We start from the raw sequence: 24183 nt of genomic DNA, 5'->3' as shown, positions 1-24183 counted from the left end.
CACTACTGAGTATGTCCTCATGGTGGTGCGGTTACTTGCCTCAATCCAGGTGGCGGAGGACAAGTCTCAGTTGCCTCCGCTTCTGAGAATATCAATCCACACATTTTATCATGTGGCTCATTATGCAAGACACCGCAGAGAGTCACAGCATGTGGAGGCTTATGCTACTCTCCATGATCCACGCACAATTTACCACATGCCCCATTGAGAGTGAGAACCACTCATCCCGGCCAGAGGAGGTTACCCCATGTGACTCTACCCTTCCTAGCAACCGGGCTAATTTGGTTGCTTAGCAGACCTGGCTGGAGTCACTCAACACACCCTGGATTCAAACTCGCGACACAAGGAGTGGTAGTCATCGTCAATACTCGCTGACCTACCCAGGCCCCCTATTATTATTATTATTATTTGGTAAAGTGTTCTGCAATGTTAAAAAAGGCCACTAGTGACACCTAGTGGTGTGGATGCAGCATCATTTAAAATCAATAGTTTTCAGTTACAGCAATTTAATCCAAGAGTGAAAGTGTCCAATAACAAAACTGTTACTTGTAAACTGTTGGGGTTATTAATACAATTATTATTTAATTATTTTTTAAACACGATTAAGAATCTTATTTTATCTAAATTGCACAATGATGATTCATCGACTGTATAGACATAACAGTTTTATCGTCTGTTAATGCTGATCTTCTGTAAAGCTGCTTTGAAACGATGTGTGTTGTGAAAGGCGCTATACAAATAAACTTGACTTGACTTGACTTACTGAGATTAAGCGAGAAGTATTCAGTTGCTCATGTGATTCTATAATGGCAGTCCCCATTAGGGCGCCCCTACCCCATGTAGAATATTACAGCTTTTATAAGGTTACTTATATGAATAGAGACCTTATCTTATGTGTGATCATGATTTTATACATATGTTTCAAAATTACAATTCATTCATTTAGGAGTAAATTTATTGTATTCGTTTTCAAATAGAAGTAAAAATTACTTAAAAGAAACAAAATAAAATAATTTCCCTTAAATTATGATACCAAGTATTAAACACAGCCCAATATTCAGTGCAATGCAATATAAACTGAATCTGCAATACAGTTCAAAACAATAAAGCAACAGAATGTATGAAGCAAACAAAACTCACAAAGACAACAATGACCTCTACACTGTAGGGGGCGATGTAGAGTTTTCTGCGCACACTGTTCAGTCTGCAGAGGGAGACCGAGCCTGAACGAAGTCAGCTGACTTTACTATTTGCTCACATCTCATCTCACCTCACTAAAAGTATCCGGACACAGGACCGTCTCATTTTCTGAGGTATTTACACTTTTTAAAATAATAATCATACCGGGGTTTCATGCATGCACCGTTTTATTTTCTGTGTATCTTTTAGGTTCGTCAAGCAGAAAATTATTTGAGAGAAATAATTTAGATTATTCCTAGAGCACCCTTTCCAGTTGATTGATTTATTGTTAAAAATAATATAATGTGTAAGAAAAAAAACATTGTTTTACTATAATGCACACTGTGTCCTCCATGTGGCCAAATCATTTTCATCTGCGTTTGCATGGACCTTCATCATCTTATCTCGTTACATGTTTTTATTTCTCCCTGCAGTTCTAGGAATAAGCCACTTGGATGCTTTGATTTAATTCAAATATTAAAAAAAATGCCTCATTTAAGACCATGGCATGACATTATGGGAATTACTTGAAAGGAGGACAGACGATTAAATCACACAAATTGTTTCAGTAACAAGTAATTCGACGGTACATGTGGTCGACCTCATCACGGTTTTCTTAAAACTGAGATATTGTTGGGTTCTCTTAGGAGAGGTTCTCTCGTATTGCGTAAGCTAGCTTACGCTATGGGAAAGATTCATCTTTTCTGAGATATTGAAGCCAAAAAATTATCCTTAATTTTGTATCATTTGTCAACGCAGTGCAGCAACTGCAGACCTTGATCGGGCTAGCTAGCGAGCTCATTGGTTGCTCTGCGGCAACTGCTGCAGCCTATAGACGAACTTGGGCGAACTCGCGTCCAATGAGAGGCGTCCGCGCGCTTACTGCATCAAAGCCCGCCAAATGGGCGTGGCTAGAGTGCATATAAGCGTAGTTCGTAGGCTGGAACCCTGTTTTTCATCTCTTCAGCGAAGCTCTTCGCATCTCTGAACTGGAAGCCGCGTTGCCGTTCGAGGGGCATCTAGCAAGCTTGGACAGCGCTCGAAGAAGCCGGCCGTCTCCGCCACCTTCAGCCATCCTGCAAGCTACGCCATCCGGCGACGTATCCTTTTTTAGAGCAAGCTAGTTCTTAACGAACTTCACAAAAGAGTAACGAGCGTCTTTTTTAAGATGCCTCGCACCACTTGCGCTTCATGCCGTGCCCCTCTCAGCGCCGGAGACCGCCACATCATCTGCGCTCTCTGCCTGGGACTGGGGCATGCAGAGCTCGCCCTCGCTGAAGGCGGATGCGACCTCTGCGAGGAGCTTCGATGTCGACCCTGCGGGCTCGACTCGAGCGCTCAGAACTGAAGCCGCCGCGCCACCTTCCGTTCTGCCGCGCAGGAAAAGCGCCGCTCCCAAAGGCTGCCAGAACCGGTGATAGAAGCGACTGCCTCGCCGGAGCCTCTCCCTCGAAAGCATCGCTCTCACCCTCCCCGCCCCGGACGCCGCAGTTGCCGCCCAGCGGCCGCGACTGCGCGCCATCTCGGAGGACGAGGCGGAGGATAAGGGCTGTTCCATCATAGCTTCGGACAGCGAGGAGTGGTCAGGCTCCCACGCCTCCTCCTCGGCCCAGGTATCCAGCAGGACCCGCGCCGGAGTCGAAGGGGAACTAACACGCCTCCTCACACAGGCCGTCGACCGCCTCGGGCTCGAGTGCTCACCGCCCCCTGAGCAGGCTCCCAACAGACTTGACGGCTGCTTTCTTCAGAGCCGTCGCCGCGCAACACCCACGGCCCGGGCTGCTCCCTTCGTGCCGGAACTCCACACTGAGCTTGCAAGTCGTGGAACGCGCCTTTCTCGGCCAGGATCCGTTCCCACGTCTCCACCCCTCTCGCTTCGGTGGACGGCGCCACCGAGAAGGGCTACTCCTCCCGGTTGAGGATTCGGTAGCAGCACACCTTTGCCCGCCCTCCTCGAGATGACGGTCTAAGCCAGTGCTCCCGTCTAAGGCCTGCAGAGCGACTTCTGCCTATGTTGGCCACGCCTATTCCGCCGCCGGCCAAGCCGCATCTGCTCTGCACTCCATGGCCGTCTTACAGATCCTCCAAGCGGACCTTCTTCGGGAGTGGGATGAGAAAGGCAGGCATCCAGAGGCTGTTACAGATCTAAGAAGCGCAACGGACCTCGCCCGTCGCGCCACCAAAGCTGCAGCCCAAGCTCTAGGGAAGTGCATGGCCTCGCTGACACCGTCAAAGCTTCGCCCCCTGTCAGTCCCCCTCTCTCAGGCTACTACAGTGGTGGATTCAGCAGCCAACAAGCCGGTGATACTGCCCGCTTGCCTGCACTCAAACGCCGTTTTCACGGCGACCCAAAGAAATCTTGTAAAGAGCAAACATGCCTTATGTGTAGAAAATGTGCCCACAATCCAGTGTTCACCCCTACACACAAGCATTACACTTCCCGTGTTCCTATCAGAGCCCACTCACATAAAGCGGACACAGCCCGCTCGAGTGTTAGAGTCAATAAACACGCCCACGAATCCGTGAGCGTGCCCCTTCTCTGCCCGCTCTGTCACACGGCCAGCAAACACTTCTCTGTATGTAAGTCCCATGCCCGTGTCTATGCTCGCGCATCACTTAACAGATGTGACTCTTTCCCCATTCACCTCAATCGGGAAGTCACTCACAGAACAGCCTGTCCCTGCTGTCTGCGAGCAGTCATGCATAAGCACAGTAAGCGCGCTCACACATTCTGTTCAGCGCGCTGTGTGCAGCAATCAGGGCGATTTGGCCATTCACCCTCTAGCGTTACGCTTCAAAGCGTGGGAAGCTATCCCAGGGATATCCAAATGGGTGGTAAGCACAATAAAACAGGGCTATTTGCTACAGTTCGATCGCCGCCCTCCCCGCTTCAGAGCGCAGCTCGAAACTATTGTGAACACGGAAGCAGCCTGCATGCTTCGTTCAGAAATAGCAAACCTTCTGTGCAAAAGAGCCATTGAGAAAGTGCCGCCTTCGCTGAGCGAGTCGGGGTTTTACAGCCGTTATTTTCTTGTTCCCAAGAAAGACGGCGGCCTCAGACCAATATTAGATCTCAAGGGTTTGAACAAGGTGCTTGCAAAAAGACCGTTCAAAATGCTTACAATCAGGAAACTCCTCGCGCATACGCGCCAGGGGGACTGGTTTATCTCTCTCGATCTGAAAGATGCCTACTTTCAGATTCAGATAAATCCCCGTCACAGACCATTCTTGAGATTCGCCTTCGACGGCCAGGTTTATCAATACACCGTCCTTCTGTCTTTAGCACCCCGTACTTTCACGAAGTGCATGGATGCGGCGCTCGTACCCCTGCGGAGTCAGGGCTTGCGAATTCTGAACTATTTGGACGACTGGCTGATTATGGCACAGTCACATACAGAGCTTCTGTCTCACAGAACAGTTCTCCTCAGCCATCTGAACAGTTTGGGTCTTGCAGTCAATTGGACCAAGAGCTCACTACAGCCCAGTCAGGCAATTTCCTTCCTTGGAATAGAACTAGACTCCGTGGCAATGACGGCTCGCTTATCTACACAGCGCGCGCGCCGTGTTCAGCAACTAGCCGTGTCCTTTCAGATGAACAGCCTCACACCTCTGAAAACATTTCAGAGAGTGCTAGGTTACATGGCCTCAGCTGCAGCAGTACTTCAGCTGGGTTTACTGCGCATGCGCCCGCTTCAGCATTGGCTAAACACTCGTGCGTCTCGCCGGGCTTGGGCCATAGGCCGCCAGCCGTTCAAGGTGACTCAGACCTGTATTTCAGCTCTGCAGCCCTGGACAGTGGCCGAATGGTATCAGCGGGGAGTGACGATGGGAGCTGTATCTCGCCGAAAAGTCATCTCGACAGACGCGTCCAACACGGGTTGGGGCGCGGTCTGTGAGGGCTTTCCGGTTTTTGGCCTATGGTCAGTTCAGGAAAAGCTCCTTCACATAAATTGTCTGGAAATGATAGTGGTCGAGTACGCGCTCGTGCGCTTTCTCCCGGTCATTCAGGGTCACCACGTCCTGATCCGTTCGGACAACAGATCTGTGGTATCCTACCTAAACCGTCAGGGCGGTGTCAGATCCAAGAACCTCTTCCATCTGACGAAACGCATACTGAGTTGGTCCCAGTGCCACCTGCGCTCGCTGAGGGCAACGCACGTGCCAGGCCACCTGAACGACGGCCCAGACAGACTGTCCAGAGACAATGTTCCTCCACGGGAATGGTCCCTGCACGCTCAAACAGTCCAGAAGTTATGGCGCATATTCTGCAGAGCAGAGATAGACCTCTTTGCGTCAGAAGAGAACTCTCACTGCCCAATATTTTTCTCGAAAAGCGAGGACGCTCTGGCCCAGGACTGGCCCAACCGCCCGCTTTACACCTTTCCTCCCGTCTCGCTATTGCCACAGGTAATGCAGAGGATCAGGGAAACGCGTCACTCGGTGCTCCTCATAGCCCCGCGTTGGGAGAATCAGACATGGTTCCCGGAGCTTACGCAGCTGTCACTGACAGCGCCGTGGCCCATCCCAGTGAGAGCAGATCTCCTCTCTCAAGCTCGCGGCACGATCTGGCATCCCCACCCAGAGCGCTGGGCGCTGCACGCGTGGGTGATCAACGACTACCCGTCGCTCTGCCAGAAGGGGTAATAAACACCATCATACACACTAGAGCCCCTTCCATGAGAAGACTCTATGCGTCAAAATGGTCTGTGTTTTCAAAATGGTGCACCGACAGAGACCTGGACCCACGGACATGTGGGGTGTCGTCGCTGCTCGTGTTTTTACAAGAGCTGCTGGATAAGGGCACATCCCCATCCACGCTCAAAGTGTATGTGGCGGCCGTCGCGGCGTTCGCTGAACCCCTGCACGGCCAGTCACTGGGAAAAAACGAGCTGGTCATCCGCTTCCTCAAGGGAGCTAGAAGGATGAACCCCCCGCGCCCCCTATCGGTTCCTATCTGGGATCTTTCTATAGTTCTCGAAACTATGAAAGCCCCCCCCCTTTCGAACCGCTTCAATCCGTGGATTTGAAATACCTTTCACTCAAAACCGTTTTCTGACTGCCCTGTCATCAGTCAAACGTGTGGGAGACCTTCACGCGCTGTCTGTCAGCGCTGCGTGTCTTGAGTTCGGACCAAGTGACTCCAAGGTCATTTTAAAGCCTAGACACGGCTATGTTCCCAAGGTGATCGGTACTCCTTTCAGAGCACAGGTCATTTCCCTATCGGCGCTGCCAGCATCCGATAGCGAACGCGACGCCAATCTCCTTTGCCCAGTCAGAGCACTGAGATTGTATACTGCGCGCTCCGCCTCTTTCAGACGCTCTGAGCAGCTTTTCGTTTCGTTCGGAGGGCGCACCAAAGGTCTCGCCGCCTCGAAACAGACACCGTCTAGATGGATAGTGGACGCTATTGCTGCCGCATACGCGTCAAAAGACCTGCCATGCCTGTTGGGCATTAGGGCTCACTCCACTAGAGGCATGGCCTCATCGTGGGCATGGTCCAGCGGGATTTCCATTCACGACATATGTGTGGCAGCGGGCTGGGCTTCCCCCTCCACCTTTGTCAGATTTTACAATCTGGAAGTGCCCGCCCTGCAGGCAAAACTACTAGCGGTTTAATACGCTACAGCTCCCCTGGTGAGCTGCACTGATGGGACTCATTCCACACAGACCGGCACCGCCGCTCTGTCGTTCCCTTCCCACTATGTGCTTATGTATTACACACACACTGGCCCAGATATTATTTCCCCACTCACAAGGGCTCCCCCGGGTCCCCCCACCCCCGGGGCTCATGCAGTGGATGCTTGGCGCGCATGGCGTTGACAATGGGTTCCCGTAGCATAAGCTAGCTTTCGCAATACGAGAGAACCTCTCGTAAGAGAACGAATCGGTTACCTAACGTAACCTCTGTTCTCTCTAGATGAGGGAACGAGTATTGCGTAGCCGGCCGTGCTCGCGCCACGAGCGACTTTCGCTTCATTCAATGAAAACCAGGGTTCCAGCCTACGAACTACTCTTATATGCACTCTAGCCACGCCCATTTTGGCGGGCTTTGATGCAGTATGCGCGCGGACGCCTCTCATTGGACGCGAGTTCGCCCAAGTTCGTCTATAGGCTGCAGCAGTTGCCGCAGAGCAACCAATGAGCTCGCTAGCTAGCCCGCTCAAGGTCTGCAGTTGCTGCACTGCGTTGACAAATGATACAAAATTAAGGATAATTTTTTGGCTTCAATATCTCAGAAAAGATGAATCTTTCCCATAGCGTAAGCTAGCTTACGCAATACTCGTTCCCTCATCTAGAGAGAACCGAGGTTACGTTAGGTAACCGATTCGATTTAATCAGTGAGATACAGATATCATCCTGGATCAGCAGCAAAGGTCAAATTCTGTCAACACCATCATGATCACATGATCATGCAGCATCTTGCTGCTCGGTGTCTAGTGCAAAATACAACCGCTACATTTAAAAGCTCAACGCATTAAAATACATTTACGTTTTTTTCTCGTCTTATTTTTGATGACTAAAAAGAGTAGAAATCTCACATGTTTGAGACGCAGCCGTTTTCCAATTAATAACTGCGTGTTAGAACTGCGCCCCTCTCTGTGGTGGGTTTTTGCAGACCACATATCCATGAAGAATTTATCTGAATGCAAGAACACTTCTTTATTTTTTATGCAAATGGGGTTGGAATGTCTATTTACTAATTTTGTTCCCTATCACAGTCATTATTTACTTAATTATTAGTGCTGTTAATCCTATAGCAAACATTTTTTAATACCAAATGGACCCCAGTCGTCCCTTGTAATCTCAGATGTCATATGAGCGTCATGGGATGTAAACTCACAAAACCTGGAAGTAAGACTAGTTCCTCTTGAGGCTTTAATATGAAGGGGCATAAATCTGGTCCTTTTGTGAGTTATTGTGCCATTATGGATCACATAACAGCGTTTTTCCTGGCTCAAATTGAGGCGGAGGTGGTACCATATTAATCAGAAAAGAGACCTTAAAAACATGTAAACATTGGCTTTGCGTTAATACACTACTAATGACCTGGCAACTGAATACTAGTGTTAATTTTGTCATCTGTTTTTTTTTTATTTAGTCTTAGTCCTGTGTCAAATGTCCTTTTTTAGTTTTTTTTTAGTCAAGTTTTAGATGACAAAGTCTGGGCTTTTTAATGTAGTTTATATTTAATTTATAATGTAGTATATTTAATTTAGTCATATTTTAGTAACATTTAGTCATATTGACATTTTAGTCACTGAACAATGTAAATTATTTTGTATTTTTGATAAGCATTTGTCAATCTAGTCTATCCAAAACATATATATATATATATTATATTACAACATTTTATTTTATAGTTTAGTGTTATTTTTCACATAAGATTGATCTTCTCATGATGATGACGTTGCGAGCTGCAGACAGCGGGGGTGAGAGACGAGTGTCTCCGTGTTAGAGTGCGCATCAGCCGGTGGAAATTTAAATCTCTCCCGGTCTCGACTCCCACTCAGATTGTGTCTCTTCCGCGACTGGTTGAAGCAGCTCTGACCGCACAGAGAATGACAGTTTTGGAGTTTGTGTTTATTTACATGGCACGCTCCCATATTATATGAACTTTAATTAAGGATGAAATGGAGATATATCGCCATGCTGTGATCTGTGTTTCTATCAGCCACTGATAGATTCCATCGTTATAGTTTTATATGATCTCAAGTTATATTAAATGACATCAAGCGACTATTCGTCAATGGAATTATTTTATTATTATTGCCGAGATTTGTAGTTACAAATGACAATCCACCGAGCTTCTTAGTGTTTTCCACGAAGAAACCAACCAGAGTTTTATAGACGAAAATTTGACGGAGGCGGCCGCCTAGTAATTCTCTATGCAGGAAAAACCCGTCCCAAGTTAGTTTGAAGTTGTCAGTGTCATGTACTGGATTGTTATTATGCGGGTGCAGGGGCGAAAATTTCATCAAAATGTTGGGGGGATAATAAACATATCAATTCTCAAGAGCAATTTTTGAAGGGGACACCATTGTTTTTTTTGTTATTGCCCCGATTGCATTTGTATTATTTTATTTCTTAAACAGTTATTTTAAGAATATATCATTATATTATTTACAATACACATTTTAATGATATTTTAGGGGGGGACAATCCTCAGATCCCCCGGTTTTACAGTCAGTGTCATGTGCCGTGGTCATGTGGTAATGTTTCTACGGTTGACCCACAATGAATGTTGAATAAATGGGGTTTTTAACACACTAGAGATTGGCCACAGAGTCGGTTTTGTTATATAAAGAATTATGAATAGCATAACTACTACAAACTATTCTGAAACGATACTGACCAAGGATAAAGACATATTCAGCATGTTTTATTGTGTACCTGGATATTAATAAATTAATGAATCCAATGTGGTACTTGGATAAGACCCATTAGCAGGCCCAGCCCAAATTTTTACATTTTCAGAATTGTAAAATATGTTAAATGGAGCTGAGAATACTGTACTCTTATTTTTAGCTGAGAGCATCATCTAATACGCCAAAATATGTAATAAACAAATATGCAAGGGGTGGAGGATGTGTAGAAATTTTGGGAATGTATGTTGCAATTCTGCAGATTTATATGTGCCCAGATTCCCTCTGTGCCTGCCCATTAGATATTTGATAAGTCCAGACGTGTAATGTTGTAACTTCTGTTATGAGATGTAACAGAATGATAAGTCCAAATATGTTGGCTGTTTCTATCATTTATCCAAACACCTTTTTTCCATTTTGACCTAATTTGTGTCAGACACATTCAAAATGGACTTCTCCAAGCTGCCCAAGATCCGAGATGAGGACTAAGAGGGACAGTTTGGATATGTACATGGTGTATCTGGACCTGGTAAGTAGGAACCAAGATGTCATGCCATTTTTAATTTGGCATAATGTGTTTTCCTCATTTTGGGTTATTGTGTAACCACAGAACCCCATGTTTTAAGACATTTTTGGCAGTCCACAAATCATTTTGAAGATTCATTTACTGTATGTTTACTGACATACTAATTATGTCTTGTAGTGGTGACGGCCTCCAGTATGGCAGGAGCTGCCATGTACGAGCTGGTGCGAGTAGGCCACAGTGAGCTTGTGGGAGAGATCATCAGACTATGGTATATGATTCGAGCAGTCAGCCAGCAGTAACAAGGCCATTTGACAGTATGAGAAGGTGCATCTAATAGAGATTTAGGATGGGCTGATCTGTGGAAGATACCCCAGGTCAGGCTAAATTGTCTAATAAAATCCACCTTTGACACTCTTCTAAGCCCTGGAAATTTGTCTCTGGTATGGTAAAGAGGAGATTGTCCCCTCTGTGAGAGGCAATGGAAAGGATCCGGTGTCCAGCTGTGGGGGTGGCAGGGAGACATCCCTGACCACTTCCCCACCACCAGGAGATATACCGGGATTAATGGGGTGAAACATCTGTGATAGGTGGCTGGTAGCTGGACAACTGAAGGCAACAGTGGAGGTGCGGCAGGCAGGTTTAGACTTTTAACTGTGCATCTGATTGATTGAATTTTATCCATCATTAGTTGTTTTTGCATTATTTCTGTATTGAAAAGTATCTGTTCTCACGGTCACATAGCTTCCTCACTCTTGCACATGCACCCTTGCACACACTCATATACTCACAGAAAGAGTGAACCACGTTTTTGCCTGTGTCTGTTCTGCTGCTATCCAAAAGAGAGAAGCAATCGTGAAGATCAACCTATATCTAATATAGCCAGTATATCCACGTTTTGATGATGAATTACAGTGACAAGCTGACCTACAGATTTCTTCTCGTTCCAGGTGGTCTCGGGCTGATTGTTTTTGTGCAGTCTGATTGTTGTTTTCATAAATGCCTATTCGAACTGAACCAAGGTAGAAAACACCAGGTTCTAACACCAGGCCATACAAATGGCCCAAACGAGCCAGGTGTGAATACGCTTCAGGTTGTGATTCATGGAGTAACTTTACCTTGGGAAAATGCATGATTGTGTATTTATACCCTTGAGGCTTGCCATAGAACACGTATGTCCATATGTAGCTTTCGGTCAGTAAAGAAGTTACGTTCAATAAAAACAGACTCAGTTTAACGTCTTGTCAGTTCTTCAGTAAAACAAGCAGCTCATTGGTCACATGACAAGAACACAAGAGCCGGCCCAGTGACAGAACAATTGTTTCAAGCAAGCCGGGTGTGCTAGTGTGGCGCCAGCTTAATTATGCTAACAATACATACACTTAAATAAAATCTAAATTGTTGATCATCTCTGTCAATTCTTACCCATACACAATTTTTCATCTAGCTGTAATGTATAACAGTGTGTATAATCTGTAAAATAGTATTGTAGCTTTCTTGAGCTATCATCAGCTGGTGTGTCCGTTGGTGATCCTGTCCTGCGCACAGGGAAACCACTCTCTGTGGAATTAGGACCAGGAATCATGGGCTCCATCTTTGATGGTATTCAGCGTCCCCTCAAAGACATTAATGACCTCACCAAAAGTATCTATATTCCCAGAGGAGTCAACATCGGTGCCCTTAACCGTGATCTGAAATGGGACTTCTCTCCATCTAAGAACTTGCGTGTAAGTGAATGATTTTTATTTTATTAATGTTATGAATTATTGGTGTGTTAAAGTTCATGCAAAAGGGGTTTTTTATGAACTGTATAAGTGGGAAATTTAAATAAAAAGAAATGATGATATGACCCATTTAAAAGTACACTAACATCACAGGCGTCAGACTGGTAATTAAAATATTGATGAATTTGAACTCTTGTCTCTTTGTCCATCACAGGTTGGCAGTCACATTACTGGTGGTGATATCTATGGTATGGTGTTTGAAAACTCTCTTATAAAGCACAAAATAATGTTGCCTCCAAGAAGTCGGGGTACTGTTACTTATGTGGCGCCACCTGGCAACTACGATGTTTCGGTAAGCCAATTAACAGGTTGTATTTTTGGAAGAACAGTAAGTGTTACATGACACTGGAGTCAATGTGTATGTATGTGTGTGTGTTTGTTAGGATGTGGTGTTGGAGTTGGAATTTGAGGAGGTGAAGGAGAAGTTCACCATGATGCAGGTGTGGCCAGTGCGTCAGATCCGACCCGTCACTGAGAAACTTCCTGCAAATCATCCTCTGTTGACTGGTCAGAGAGTACTGGACGCCCTCTTTCCGTGAGTCACACTTCAGCTGTGTTCAAAATCACATGCTAACATACTGCATACTGTGTTCAAGTGTAGTATGAGTAGCACAGTAGGATAAACACAGCTTGTGCATGTGATTTTGTTTTATTGTTTGTGTACTTTTAAATGACTTTGAAGTTCAACAGATTATTCAGGTGTGATTTATTTATTTATTTTTAACAGGTGTGTGCAAGGAGGAACCACTGCCATCCCCGGTGCTTTTGGTTGTGGTAAAACCGTGATCTCTCAGTCTCTGTCTAAATACTCTAACAGTGATGTCATCATCTATGTGGGTTGTGGTGAACGTGGTAATGAGATGTCAGAAGTACTCCGAGATTTCCCTGAGGTAAATAGCATCAGCTGTAATAGCCATTGACACAGCACATAAACTGTGATTGGTGATTGGGTGATTGACAGTTCTCTTGCCCTATAGCTGACCATGGAAGTTGATGGTAAGGTGGAGAGCATCATGAAGAGAACGGCCTTGGTTGCTAACACATCCAACATGCCGGTGGCTGCCAGAGAAGCTTCCATTTACACAGGTATGTTGAGATTGTTGAACAACAAAATAAGAAATAGTCAGCAGTTTTTCTCTCATCATTTACTCACCCTCATGCCATCACAGATGTGTATGACTTAATTTTTTCTGCAGAACACAAATTAAGACTTTTAGAAGGATATCTCACTGCTTTTTTAATATAAATCTCCACCTTTGATCAGCCCCAACCAGTAGGTGGCGATATGCATGAAGCAAAAAGAAGGTGGAATTGAAAGTGGTGATTTATAGTAAAAAAGGACTGACATATTGATCTGTTTCTCACCCACAACTATCCTATTGCTTCAGAATACATTGAATTTAACCACTGGATTACATTTATGCTAACTTTATGTGTTTTTTGAGCTTCAAAGTTCTGGCCACCGCATTGAGAAATTTGCACACTTGTGTCCCTGCCCTTCCCCTCTACACGTTTGCTTCTGTCTGATAACACACCAAAACAATTCACTTAAAAGAATGGTTCACCCAAAAATTACAATTCTCTCATCATTTACTTACCCTCGTGCCATTCCCGATGAGTATGACTTTCTTTTGCTGATCATAAAAAAAATGTTTTAGAAAAATATTTCTGCTCTGTAGGCCCATTCAATGAAAGTGAATTCATATGACTCCAGTGGTTAAATCCACGTCTTCAGAAGCAATATGATGTTTACTATAAATCTCCACTTTCAAACAGCCCTCCTAAGCGCTCTTCTCTAATAAAAGTTTTTCTTCTTTTGGTTTTGGCAATTTGCATTCTTTGTGTATATCGGCACTAACTGGGCAGGGAGGAGAATTTATAGTAATAAAACACTTAAATATTGATCTGTTTCTCAACCACACCTATCATATCATTTAAGAAGACATGGACTAAACAAATGGAGTCATATGGATTACTTTTATGTTGCCTTTGTGTGCTTTTAGGAGATTCAAAGTTCCAGCCAGCAGTCATTTGCATTATGTATTGTATGGAACAACAGAGCTTAAAAATTCTTCTAAAAACCTTAATTTGTGTTCTGCAGATGAAAGAAAGTCAAAATCATCTGGGATGGCATGAGGGTGAGTAAATAATGAGAGAATTTTCATTTTTGAGTGAACTATCCCTTTAACATTGAAGCATCTGGTTGATGCATGACTTCATAACAAATAACACAACTTCAGCTTGATATGCTTCCAATGTCCTATATGAAAAATATTACCTTATGTTTGTGTAATGATCTGAAACATGAATAAATGTAATTAATTTTCACATGCTTCGATTCTGGAGCCCTTTTATTGTGTTTTTTTGTTGTTGTGTGTGTACTTTTGGTAAAACAGGTGATAATATCTGCCTACTTGTGTTTTATGTGATCAGAAGATCATATTAAAATAACTTGAAGGAATAATATGATGGTAATTTGATGTTAATATCTACTGTTGTTATATTTATATGTAGCCTACACCTTTGGGGTCCCTAGAGCTCCCCTAATATTAAATCAGTGAAGTCAATCTCAACAGAACATGAGGATTAAATCTGGTGATTATGTTGACATCATAAATGGGTATGTATCTACTTTCAGGAATCACACTGTCGGAGTATTTCAGAGACATGGGTTACAATGTGAGCATGATGGCTGATTCAACCTCTCGATGGGCTGAGGCTTTGAGGGAGATTTCTGGTCGTCTGGCTGAGATGCCTGCTGGTACGTGTGCTGTGACCATCTCTAAAGAATTTATGTGTAACTGGTGCTGGAGCGTAAAGTAAATAAATCTGAGTTGCTTGCATTCACAGATAGCGGTTATCCTGCCTATCTTGGGGCTCGACTGGCCTCATTCTATGAGCGTGCTGGCAGAGTTAAATGTCTGGGTAACCCAGAGAGAGAGGGCAGTGTGAGCATTGTGGGCGCGTAAGTAGACCTGTCAGACAGCCAACAGAAAATTTGACTCATCGCTTTTGTCCCCCTTCGGTCTTCTTTTACATTCTTTGCTTGTTTGCGTTTCGTTTTATGAATGAACATTAAGAGATATGAGTAACTGCCCTATTACTACTACTTGGTAAAGTGTGTTCTGTTTTAATGGCAGTGTGTCTCCCCCTGGTGGAGATTTCTCAGATCCTGTAACTTCCGCTACTCTGGGTATTGTACAAGTAAGTGAATATTTCTTTCCCAATGTAAGTGTTACACACAGCAACATGTAGTACGATAACAAAAAAAATGTATCCATTCTCTTCCAGAAATAAATATTCTCTGAATTGTCCCCTTTTTTATTTCATTTTGTGCATCAGGTTTTCTGGGGTCTGGATAAAAAGCTGGCTCAGAGAAAGCATTTTCCCTCAGTGAACTGGCTCATCAGTTACAGTAAGTATACAAGAGCTCTGGACGAGCACTATGACAAGCACTTTCCTGAATTTGTGCCACTGCGTACCAAAGCCAAAGAGATCCTGCAGGAAGAGGAGGACCTGGCTGAGATTGTTCAGCTTGTGGGCAAGGTGAGCTTGTGTGTGCAAACATGTTTACTGTTTGTGCCAATATTAGAAATTATCTTTTTATTAACGGGAAACATTTGCCCCCTGGAATTGTTTTTGAGCATTTGGCATTTTCTTTTTTTTCTAGAGATAAAAACACAGGTTTACGCCTTTAAACTTCAGTTGAATCACTGAATCAAATTCTAAGGTTGTGGCTGTTAAATATATAAGTCACATTAACAACAAATACAAAAATACAAATGTCATACAAAGTCCAGTAAACATAAAAAAGCCTTTAAAACAGCCCCAGTTCTCCTAGGTACACCTGAACACAGTTTGTCTTGGTTGTTGGCAGATTGGATGTTCCAAGCTTCTTGGAGAATTCACCACAGTTCTTCAATCTATTTAGGCTGTCTCAATTACTTCAGTCTCTTCATGTAATCTCAGACTGACACAATGTTCAATAGGGGGCTTTGTGGGGACCATGACATCTGTTGCAGAGCTCCCTCTTCCTCTAATATAATTTTTTATATTTGCTATAGTAATGTTTGGGAGTCTAACAATTATATTTCCTATTGACACACTAAACTGAAGATATAGAACCAACAAATTATTTTGTGAAACACCTTATGTGACTTTTGACTTTTGCACAGTACTGTATATAAAAGAACAATAGAATATAATAATATTAAGTATAGTAAATGCTATGTGTTAAAAATGTAATAGAATTTAAAAAAAAGATTTTTCCACATTTTAAATATCTGGGGAATTATTTGTTACTTTGGGTGTCATTTTGCCTCAAGCCCTGGTTAATTTTTGTTCATTATTTATTTATAGAATTGTTTCTGTAGTTATATTATGGATGTTCTTCAGTGGGGAAACATGCTTTTTACATTTTGTTTTTAAGGCTTCATTGGCTGAAACTGATAAGATCACTCTGGAAGTTGCCAAATTGATCAAGGATGATTTCCTCCAGCAAAATGGATACACATCTTATGACAGGTAGTGAATACACTGTTACCTAGTAATACACATACTATATACACATGAAGCTTGTGCTCACACTATCATTTTCACAATTTAATTTGACACCAGCCAAGATTACCAACAGTAAGCTCCATTCAATTTCAGGTTCTGTCCATTTTATAAGACAGTGGGTATCTTGTCCAACATGATTGCCTTTTATGACATGGCACGTCATGCAGTGGAGACCACTGCACAAAGCGACAATAAGATCACCTGGGCTATGATCCGTGAACACTTGGGAGAAATCCTCTACAAGATCAGTTCCATGAAATTTAAGGTATATAACCAGATCCAGCATGTAAAATTGCTTGTGTTTTAGTCTTCCATAATATACACCAAAATATCGTTATCTTGGATTGTCAGTACCTTTATTCCTTATGGTCATAAACAAGCCACATCTGATCACGTTTATGCCTTTTCTATTATTTATAAAAGTCTATAACAGTAATAGATGTTGTTTTTCTAATGTCTGCCTGCATTCAGGACCCTGTTAAAGAGGGTGAGGAGAAGATCAAAGCCGACTATGCCCAGCTCCATGAAGACATGTAGAATGCCTTCCGTACACTTGAGGACTAAGGTTTCTTGTCTCAGCTTTCATTCTCAGGGAAGGGCAGCAACCACCCTCACACACACACAAACAAACAGCTTGTGTACAATGTACTTTTTCTTCTTTCAGTAGACAACATTCGACTGCTTTATTTATTGTTTTGTTATAGATGTGCACTAGTGTTTCTCAAATACAAGATATTTGTGTGTGTGTGTGTGTGTGTGTGTGTGTGTGTGTGTGTGTGTGTGATCTGTTCTTTTGCCCTTAAAACCTTTGCTCTGCCCATCTCTTGTTTATATTTCACAGATCATCCTCTCTATAGAGGTTTATATGTTATTAAATAATTTGATGTAATTTTTGTTATATTTTTATTTTTATCTGTACAGAAGATTGAAAGACATGACATAAGAGATTCACTATAATTACTTCTTGTATATTTACAGTTTTAATGGCTGCCAACATTTTTTATGTTTGTTTACATGGATGTTTTCATTATGGCTGTTTATTTCAGTATTGTCCTGTATATTTGTAAATGAGGATGCAGTACATTTTACTCTTCATTACTCTCATGTAAATGTGTTTAAGTCATGTGAAAAAAATAATAAAAAGGATTAATTTACTAGTTGTGAATTCCAGTATGTGTGTATGGTTGGGGACTACTAGTTCAATTTGAATGTTGTTCACTTTCGGTAGTTACCTAAATTAAGCAACTTTAATGTAACTATTGACTTACAGTATTCTTGGGTTTTTTAATCATTAAATTACTAAAACTCCTGCTGATGCAGAAGGAATAACTGAGCTGAATATATAAACATTTCATAATGTAATCAAATTCTTGTATTTGTAATGCAATTAAGTTGAATATATATATATATAAATATATATATAAATACACTCACCTAAATGATTATTAGGAACACCTGTTCAATTTCTCATTAATGCAATTATCTAATCAACCAATCACATGGCAGTTGCTTCAATGCATTTAGGGGTGTGGTCCTGGTCAAGACAATCTCCTGAACTCCAAACTGAATGTCAGAATGGGAAAGAAAGGTGATTTAAGCAATTTTGAGCGTGGCATGGTTGTTGGTGCCAAACAGGCCGATTTGAGTATTTCACAATCTGCTCAGTTACTGGGATTTTCACGCACAACCATTTCTAGGGTTTACAAAGAATGGTGTGAAAAGGGAAAAACATCCAGTATGCGGCAGTCCTGTGGGCAAAAATGCCTTGTTGTTGCTAGAGGTCAGAGGAGAATGGGCCGACTGATTCAAGCTGATAGAAGAGCAACTTTGCCTGAAATAACCACTCGTTACAACCGAGGTATGCAGCAAAGCATTTGTGAAGCCACATCACGCACAACCTTGAGGCGGATGGGCTACAACAGCAGAAGACCCCACCGGGTACCACTCAGCTCCACTACAAATAGGAAAAAGAGGCTACAATTTGCAAGAGCTCACCAAAATTGGACAGTTGAAGACTGGAAAAATGTTGCCTGGTCTGATGAGTCTCGATTTCTGTTGAGACATTCAGATGGTAGAGTCAGAATTTGGCGTAAACAGAATGAGAACATGGATCCATCATGCCTTTTTACCACTGTGCAGGCTGGTGGTGGTGGTGTAATGGTGTGGGGGATGTTTTCTTGGCACACTTTAGGCCCCTTAGTGCCAATTGGGCATCGCTTAAATGCCACGGCCTACCTGAGCATTGTTTCTGACCATGTCCATCCCTTTATGGCCACCATGTACCCATCCTCTGATGGCTACTTCCAGCAGGATAATGCACCATGTCACAAAGCTCGAATCATTTCAAATTGGTTTCTTGAACATGACAATGAGTTCACTGTACTAAAATGGCCCCCACAGTCACCAGATCTCAACCCAATAGAGCATCTTTGGGATGTGGTGGAACGGGAGCTTCGTGCCCTGGATGTGCATCCCACAAATCTCCATCAACTGCAAGATGCTATCCTATCAATATGGGCCAACATTTCTAAAGAATGCTTTCAGCACCTTGTTGAATCAATGCCACGTAGAATTAAGGCAGTTCTGAAGGCTAAAGGGGGTCAAACACAGTATTAGTATGGTGTTCCTAATAATCCTTTAGGTGAGTGTATATATATATATATATATATATATATATATATATATATATATATATATATATAATTATATTTTGTATAAAAATCATTATGTCTATGGAGAGTCCTCATAAGGATGACCACACCAGGCAACTCCCCGGATCTTAATCCCATAGAGAACCTGTGGTCAATCCTCAAAGGGCGAGTAGACAAGCAGAAGCCCACAAATTGTGATCTACTCTGAGCACTAATAAGGCAAGAATGGATTGCCATCAGTCAGGATTTGGCCCTGAAGCTGATATCCAGCATGCCTGAGTGAATTGCAGATATTATGAGAACAAGGGTCAATACTGTAAATATTGACTATTTGCATATATTGAGTGTTTTTGCCAATAAAAACCTTTAAAACCTATGAAATGCTTATCATTGTTTTCCAGTATACCATAGAAACATGGGAAAAAATTATCTACAAATACTGAAGCAGCAAACTTTGCAAAACACAAAATGTATGTCACTGCCAATACTTTTGGCCATTGCTGTACATATGCTGGGCTAAAATAAAGGGGCGCAGCATTGAAGTTGTCATGGGTTTATCGTGATATGGAAAGAGGAATCAGTTCTCCAGTTTAAGTATAAAAAAATGGGGACCAGGTTTGTGTGAAGGATTTATTGTTATTGTGTATAGATGCAGTTTATTATTTTTCCAGATTGGAGTGTATTGATAACAAATTGAGCCAGTGATTTGTTAAAAGTTTTGTTCTGTCTTTCCAGTTGCCACAGTCAATGAGATTAGTAAAAGTGGTTTAATTAATAATAATTCCTTACATTTATATAGCGTTTTTCTAGGCACACAAAGCACTTTACATAGTATAGGGGGAACCTCCTCAACCACCACCAGTGAGCAGTATCCACCTGGATGATGAGACAGCAGCCGTAGTGCATCAGTACGTTCACCACACACCAGCTGTTGGTTGGGAGGAAAGTAGAGTGATGTAGCCAATTCAGGGATGCAGATTATTAGGAGTTCATGATAGATAAGGGCCAATGGGGGAATTTTGCCAGTTACTGACACCTACTCTTTTACAAGAAGTGCCCTGGGATTTTTAATGTCCATAAAGGGTCAGGGCCTCGGTTCATCCGAAAGCCAGTGCTTTTTTACAGTATACGTAGTGTCCCCATCACTATACTGGGGCATTAGGACCAACACATACCGCAGGGTGGGCACCCACTGCTGGCCTCCCTAATACCACTTAGTTTTCCCCAGGAGGACTCCCATCCAGGTACTAGCCAGGCTCAATCCTGCTTAGCTTTAGTGAGCTTTAGTTTGTGTGAGATATTTAGAAATCTTTAATATAGACATGTCTCCAAGCTAAGCTATTATGGGACACACTGGAATGCTTAGGCCAAGAATGTCTGAAAGCCTGTTCATGACCTCTGACCATAAACTTTGTACATATGGACACACCCAGTGCATGAAAATAATCATCAGTGGAAGGTGGGCAATGTGTACAGTTGTTATTTTGTATGTAGCCCATGCGGTGAAGTTTGTATGTTGTGATGTGTATTCTATGGATGATCTTGTATTGGATCATCTGAATTTTAGTATTGCAAGACATGGAATATATATTGTTGCAAACTGTTTGCCAGTTGATATTATGCCCTATGCCAATGCCAGTAACCCATTGTTGAATTGGTGGGACTATGTTTTTGTCTGTAGATATTATTAATTTATATACAGTATTTGTGACAGTATTCTTTGGTTTTAAAGATACAATGGCTTGATAGATGGGAGAGTTGCTGTATTTCAGAGTACTGGAGCCAATTGATTTTTTTTTAGAACTTCTTTTAATTGTATTTATTGAAAATAACTTAATTTCGTATGTTGCATTTTGACTAATGAGGGTCAAAGGTCATGAGCAGTCCATCTTTGTATAGATGGCCCAGGCTGGTCATTAATTTTTGACTCCATGTTGAAAAATTAAAGGTTTTATTATTGATTGAAAACATTGGGTTGTACCATATTGGTGTGTGGTTTGATGGTTCCAGTTTGAAATGTGATATGTTGTGTGTCTTCCACCAAGCATTCATGGTGGTGTTAATATTAATATAGTTTTTATTACTAGGGAAAGTTTTTATAGAATTGTCTATTAATGGATATCTAAACATTGAACCAGATCATTTCAAATATCTAAATATCTATTTTAAATATCTAGTTATGGAAGGTTTGAGTTATGCATCCAGCGATAGGCGTTGATTAGCTGCAGAGAAAGAAAGTAGAAATAGAAGTTTGGGGCTCCAAGTCCTCCAGATTGTTTGAGCTTTTGGAAGGTGAGTAATTTTATTCAGGGTTTTTTTGTTTTTCCAATAAAAAAATAGATATTGCACAATTTAAAGAGAAGAACCAGTCCGGAGGTGGGGTGACAGGAATTATAGTGAGTGTGTTCATTTTATAGATAATATACGGCCAATTAAAGATATGGGTAATTTATTCCATCTCTAATGTGTTTTGTATTTTATGCAGAAGGGGTACATGGTTGAGCCCAAACAGATCTTTGAGGTTGGGTGAAATGTAAATTCCGAGGTATTTTATTGTTTTGGTTAAATGTTTAAAAGGGTAATTCTGGACCTCAGCATCCCAGTTCTATTTCGTGACAGGAAGAATCTCGGATTTTGTGCAGTTGACAGAATAATCTGATACTCTGCTAAAATCACTAATCAAATTATGGACTGATTTATGACAATATATTTGTGATGTATAATAGAATATCGTCAGCATATGAACTGATTTTATGATGATGTGATTTAGATTGGTCATCATTTACTCACTCTTGTGTTGTCTCATATATGACTTTCTTCTGTGGAACACAAAAATTAGATGTTAGGCACAGGCAGTAAATTAGCCTCAGTAACCATTCATTACACATGAATTATCCATATTATCCATATTATGCAAGTCAATGGTGACTATGTTTAACATAGTCTTTTGCTATGGTTTTCAAGATTTTGCCATTCTTCTCCTTTTGTGATCCCACATTTTGGATGAATTACCCTTATTTAACTGAATCATATGTAGGCTCTCAATTCTTTTGTGCCCTTTATAGTTCCTATGATGATCTCAACATCTCACCCTCAACATCTCTCTGTATGTTTGCATGAATATTTGTTTATCCGTATAGCATTAGGTCGGTAATCTTATGCCTTTATACAGGTTGGGATGTGTAAAAAGAGTAAATATATATATTTTTTATTTCTGTTTACCTCTGGGCCTGGAGGTGACTGGGCAATGCATAGCAGCACCTCAGTCACCTGAAGCATTGCTTTACACTAGTTATAAACAGAGGAGTGATGAGTTTCTGAAGTTTTTCAAAGAGCTGCCTGAGAAGCTTATAGCAGGTAAGATTGATAGAGGGAAAAAGATAGGAGGATTAAAATAACAAACAAAAAACTAATATAAACTAAAAATATTTTCTGACAGAGCCACAACATTTGTCTGACAATATTAGGTCTTGAATTAATAATTTTTCCCCATAGACCACATGTGCTCTCCAGAAGGATGTCTTGTTACAAGGATGCATCTACCTTACAGAGAATTGCTTATGTTTCTACAGTCATGTTTTTCTAGGTACAAAAGTGAGTTCTACAGAAATATTATGTATTTGTGATCTATATTATGTATTTGAGATCCACATCACATTAGTGTGCATTGTTTGGTTGCTTTATTGTGAATTTTAATGAAAGATTTCACTGTTCTGCAACATGAAAAATGGCAATAAACCTGCCTTTAACTTAAATCACGGTAAATATGAAAGATATCACTGCAATATAAAGAGAGAGAAGACAGCGAAATGGATAGCAAATGCCATACAGATCAATACTTATTCAGAGAAGGTGACTATATTATTTTTTAAGATAAAAAAAATATTATTTATTTTCTTTTGAGGTAAATATATATTTCCGTTGAATGAATAATGAATATTTCATACTTTTCCACAGCTGTTCTTCAGTTCATTCTCAGCAAGGGAGAAATGTTTTCTTGGTATATTTCAACTTTGGCAGAATATTCTAATGGAGAAGGTAATTTCTTGCTTTTTAAAAAATACACTGTAAATGGTCTGCACTTATATAGCACTTTTATTAACCTTAGTGGTTTTCAACATGCTTTACATGGTGAACTCATTCACCCATTCACATTCACACACCAATGACGGCAGAGCTGCCATGCACTGCCATTGGGAGCAACTTGGGGTTCAGTGTTTTGCCCAAGGACACTTTGGAATGTAGAGTCGTGTGGGCCGGGAAAACCTGCAATTAGTGGCCAACCCGCTGTACCACCTGAGCCACAGCCGCCACAATGTAAACCCTAATGTTGTCATTACTAGAAAAATCTTGTCTTAATTAAAGATTACTTGAAATGTCAAGCCTAGGGATCATAACTCAAATATCTATGTTCCTTGAACTTATCTAAAAAATATATATAGACTTAATATTTGAAGTATTAATAACTCTAAATTGAGGCTGTCAAGTCAAGTCATTTTTATTTGTATAAAGTTTCAATTGCACTGCATTAAAAAACTGTTAGTTCAATGAACTAAAAGTTTTCAATTAAATGCATTTGAAATCTTAAGTTCATTAAACTTAAAATATGCTGTTTTTTCAACAATACAAAATTAACTTTTTTAGGGCAATGAGTTTCCATAAATTTTTTAAGTTCAATCAACCTGTAAGGGCTTACAGTGTATCATCATGAATATAATGTAAATATTACTTATGTATAGTGCAAGTCATGGTTTAAATGGATTAAACTAAGTAAGTGTTAAGGGACAGTGTTTAAACATACATTTTGTATGAACTGTAAGATTAATGACTAATGTCTTTGAAGTCCATCCTGGATTAATTGCAGAATTTCACATAGATGCAATTGTCCTTGTTAGTTTAGCTGATGAAGGGTTTGTTGGCAAATAATTGATAGTCGATGTATTCCATTTACCGAGGTGATTTCTTTCTTTTTCTCTGACTTTCAGGCAGAGATCATTGAGATGCATCGCAGTTCAACCTGGCCGGTAATTTCGGTGAAGTCTATCCTAAATCCAAGGTTCAGACAATGGCATTTGAAGTTATATCTTATGGTTGGTGTTGGCATCAGTTCATCCTCTGAAGTC

General features: G+C 41.6%; 1 protein-coding gene across 1 annotated transcript; it reads left to right on the top strand.

Moving 5' to 3' along the window:
- Positions 1-10020: 10020 nt before the first annotated feature.
- On the top strand, positions 10021-17550 carry atp6v1ab (ATPase H+ transporting V1 subunit Ab). Its single transcript, XM_052114816.1, has 13 exons — positions 10021-10071; positions 11550-11792; positions 12004-12141; positions 12233-12384; positions 12577-12739; positions 12827-12935; positions 14488-14610; positions 14700-14814; positions 14990-15053; positions 15192-15395; positions 16279-16373; positions 16503-16674; positions 16881-17550. The coding sequence occupies exons 1-13, from the start codon at positions 10021-10023 to the stop codon at positions 16944-16946; spliced, it is 1695 nt and encodes a 564-aa protein (XP_051970776.1). The 3' UTR covers positions 16947-17550.
- The last annotated feature ends 6633 nt before the right edge of the window (positions 17551-24183 follow it).

The sequence above is a fragment of the Xyrauchen texanus genome, chromosome 42, assembly GCF_025860055.1.
Source record: "Xyrauchen texanus isolate HMW12.3.18 chromosome 42, RBS_HiC_50CHRs, whole genome shotgun sequence".
Classification (NCBI taxonomy): domain Eukaryota; kingdom Metazoa; phylum Chordata; class Actinopteri; order Cypriniformes; family Catostomidae; genus Xyrauchen; species Xyrauchen texanus.
The sequence above is the reverse complement of the archived record's forward strand: the minus strand, read 5'-3'. Positions and strand labels throughout refer to the sequence as shown.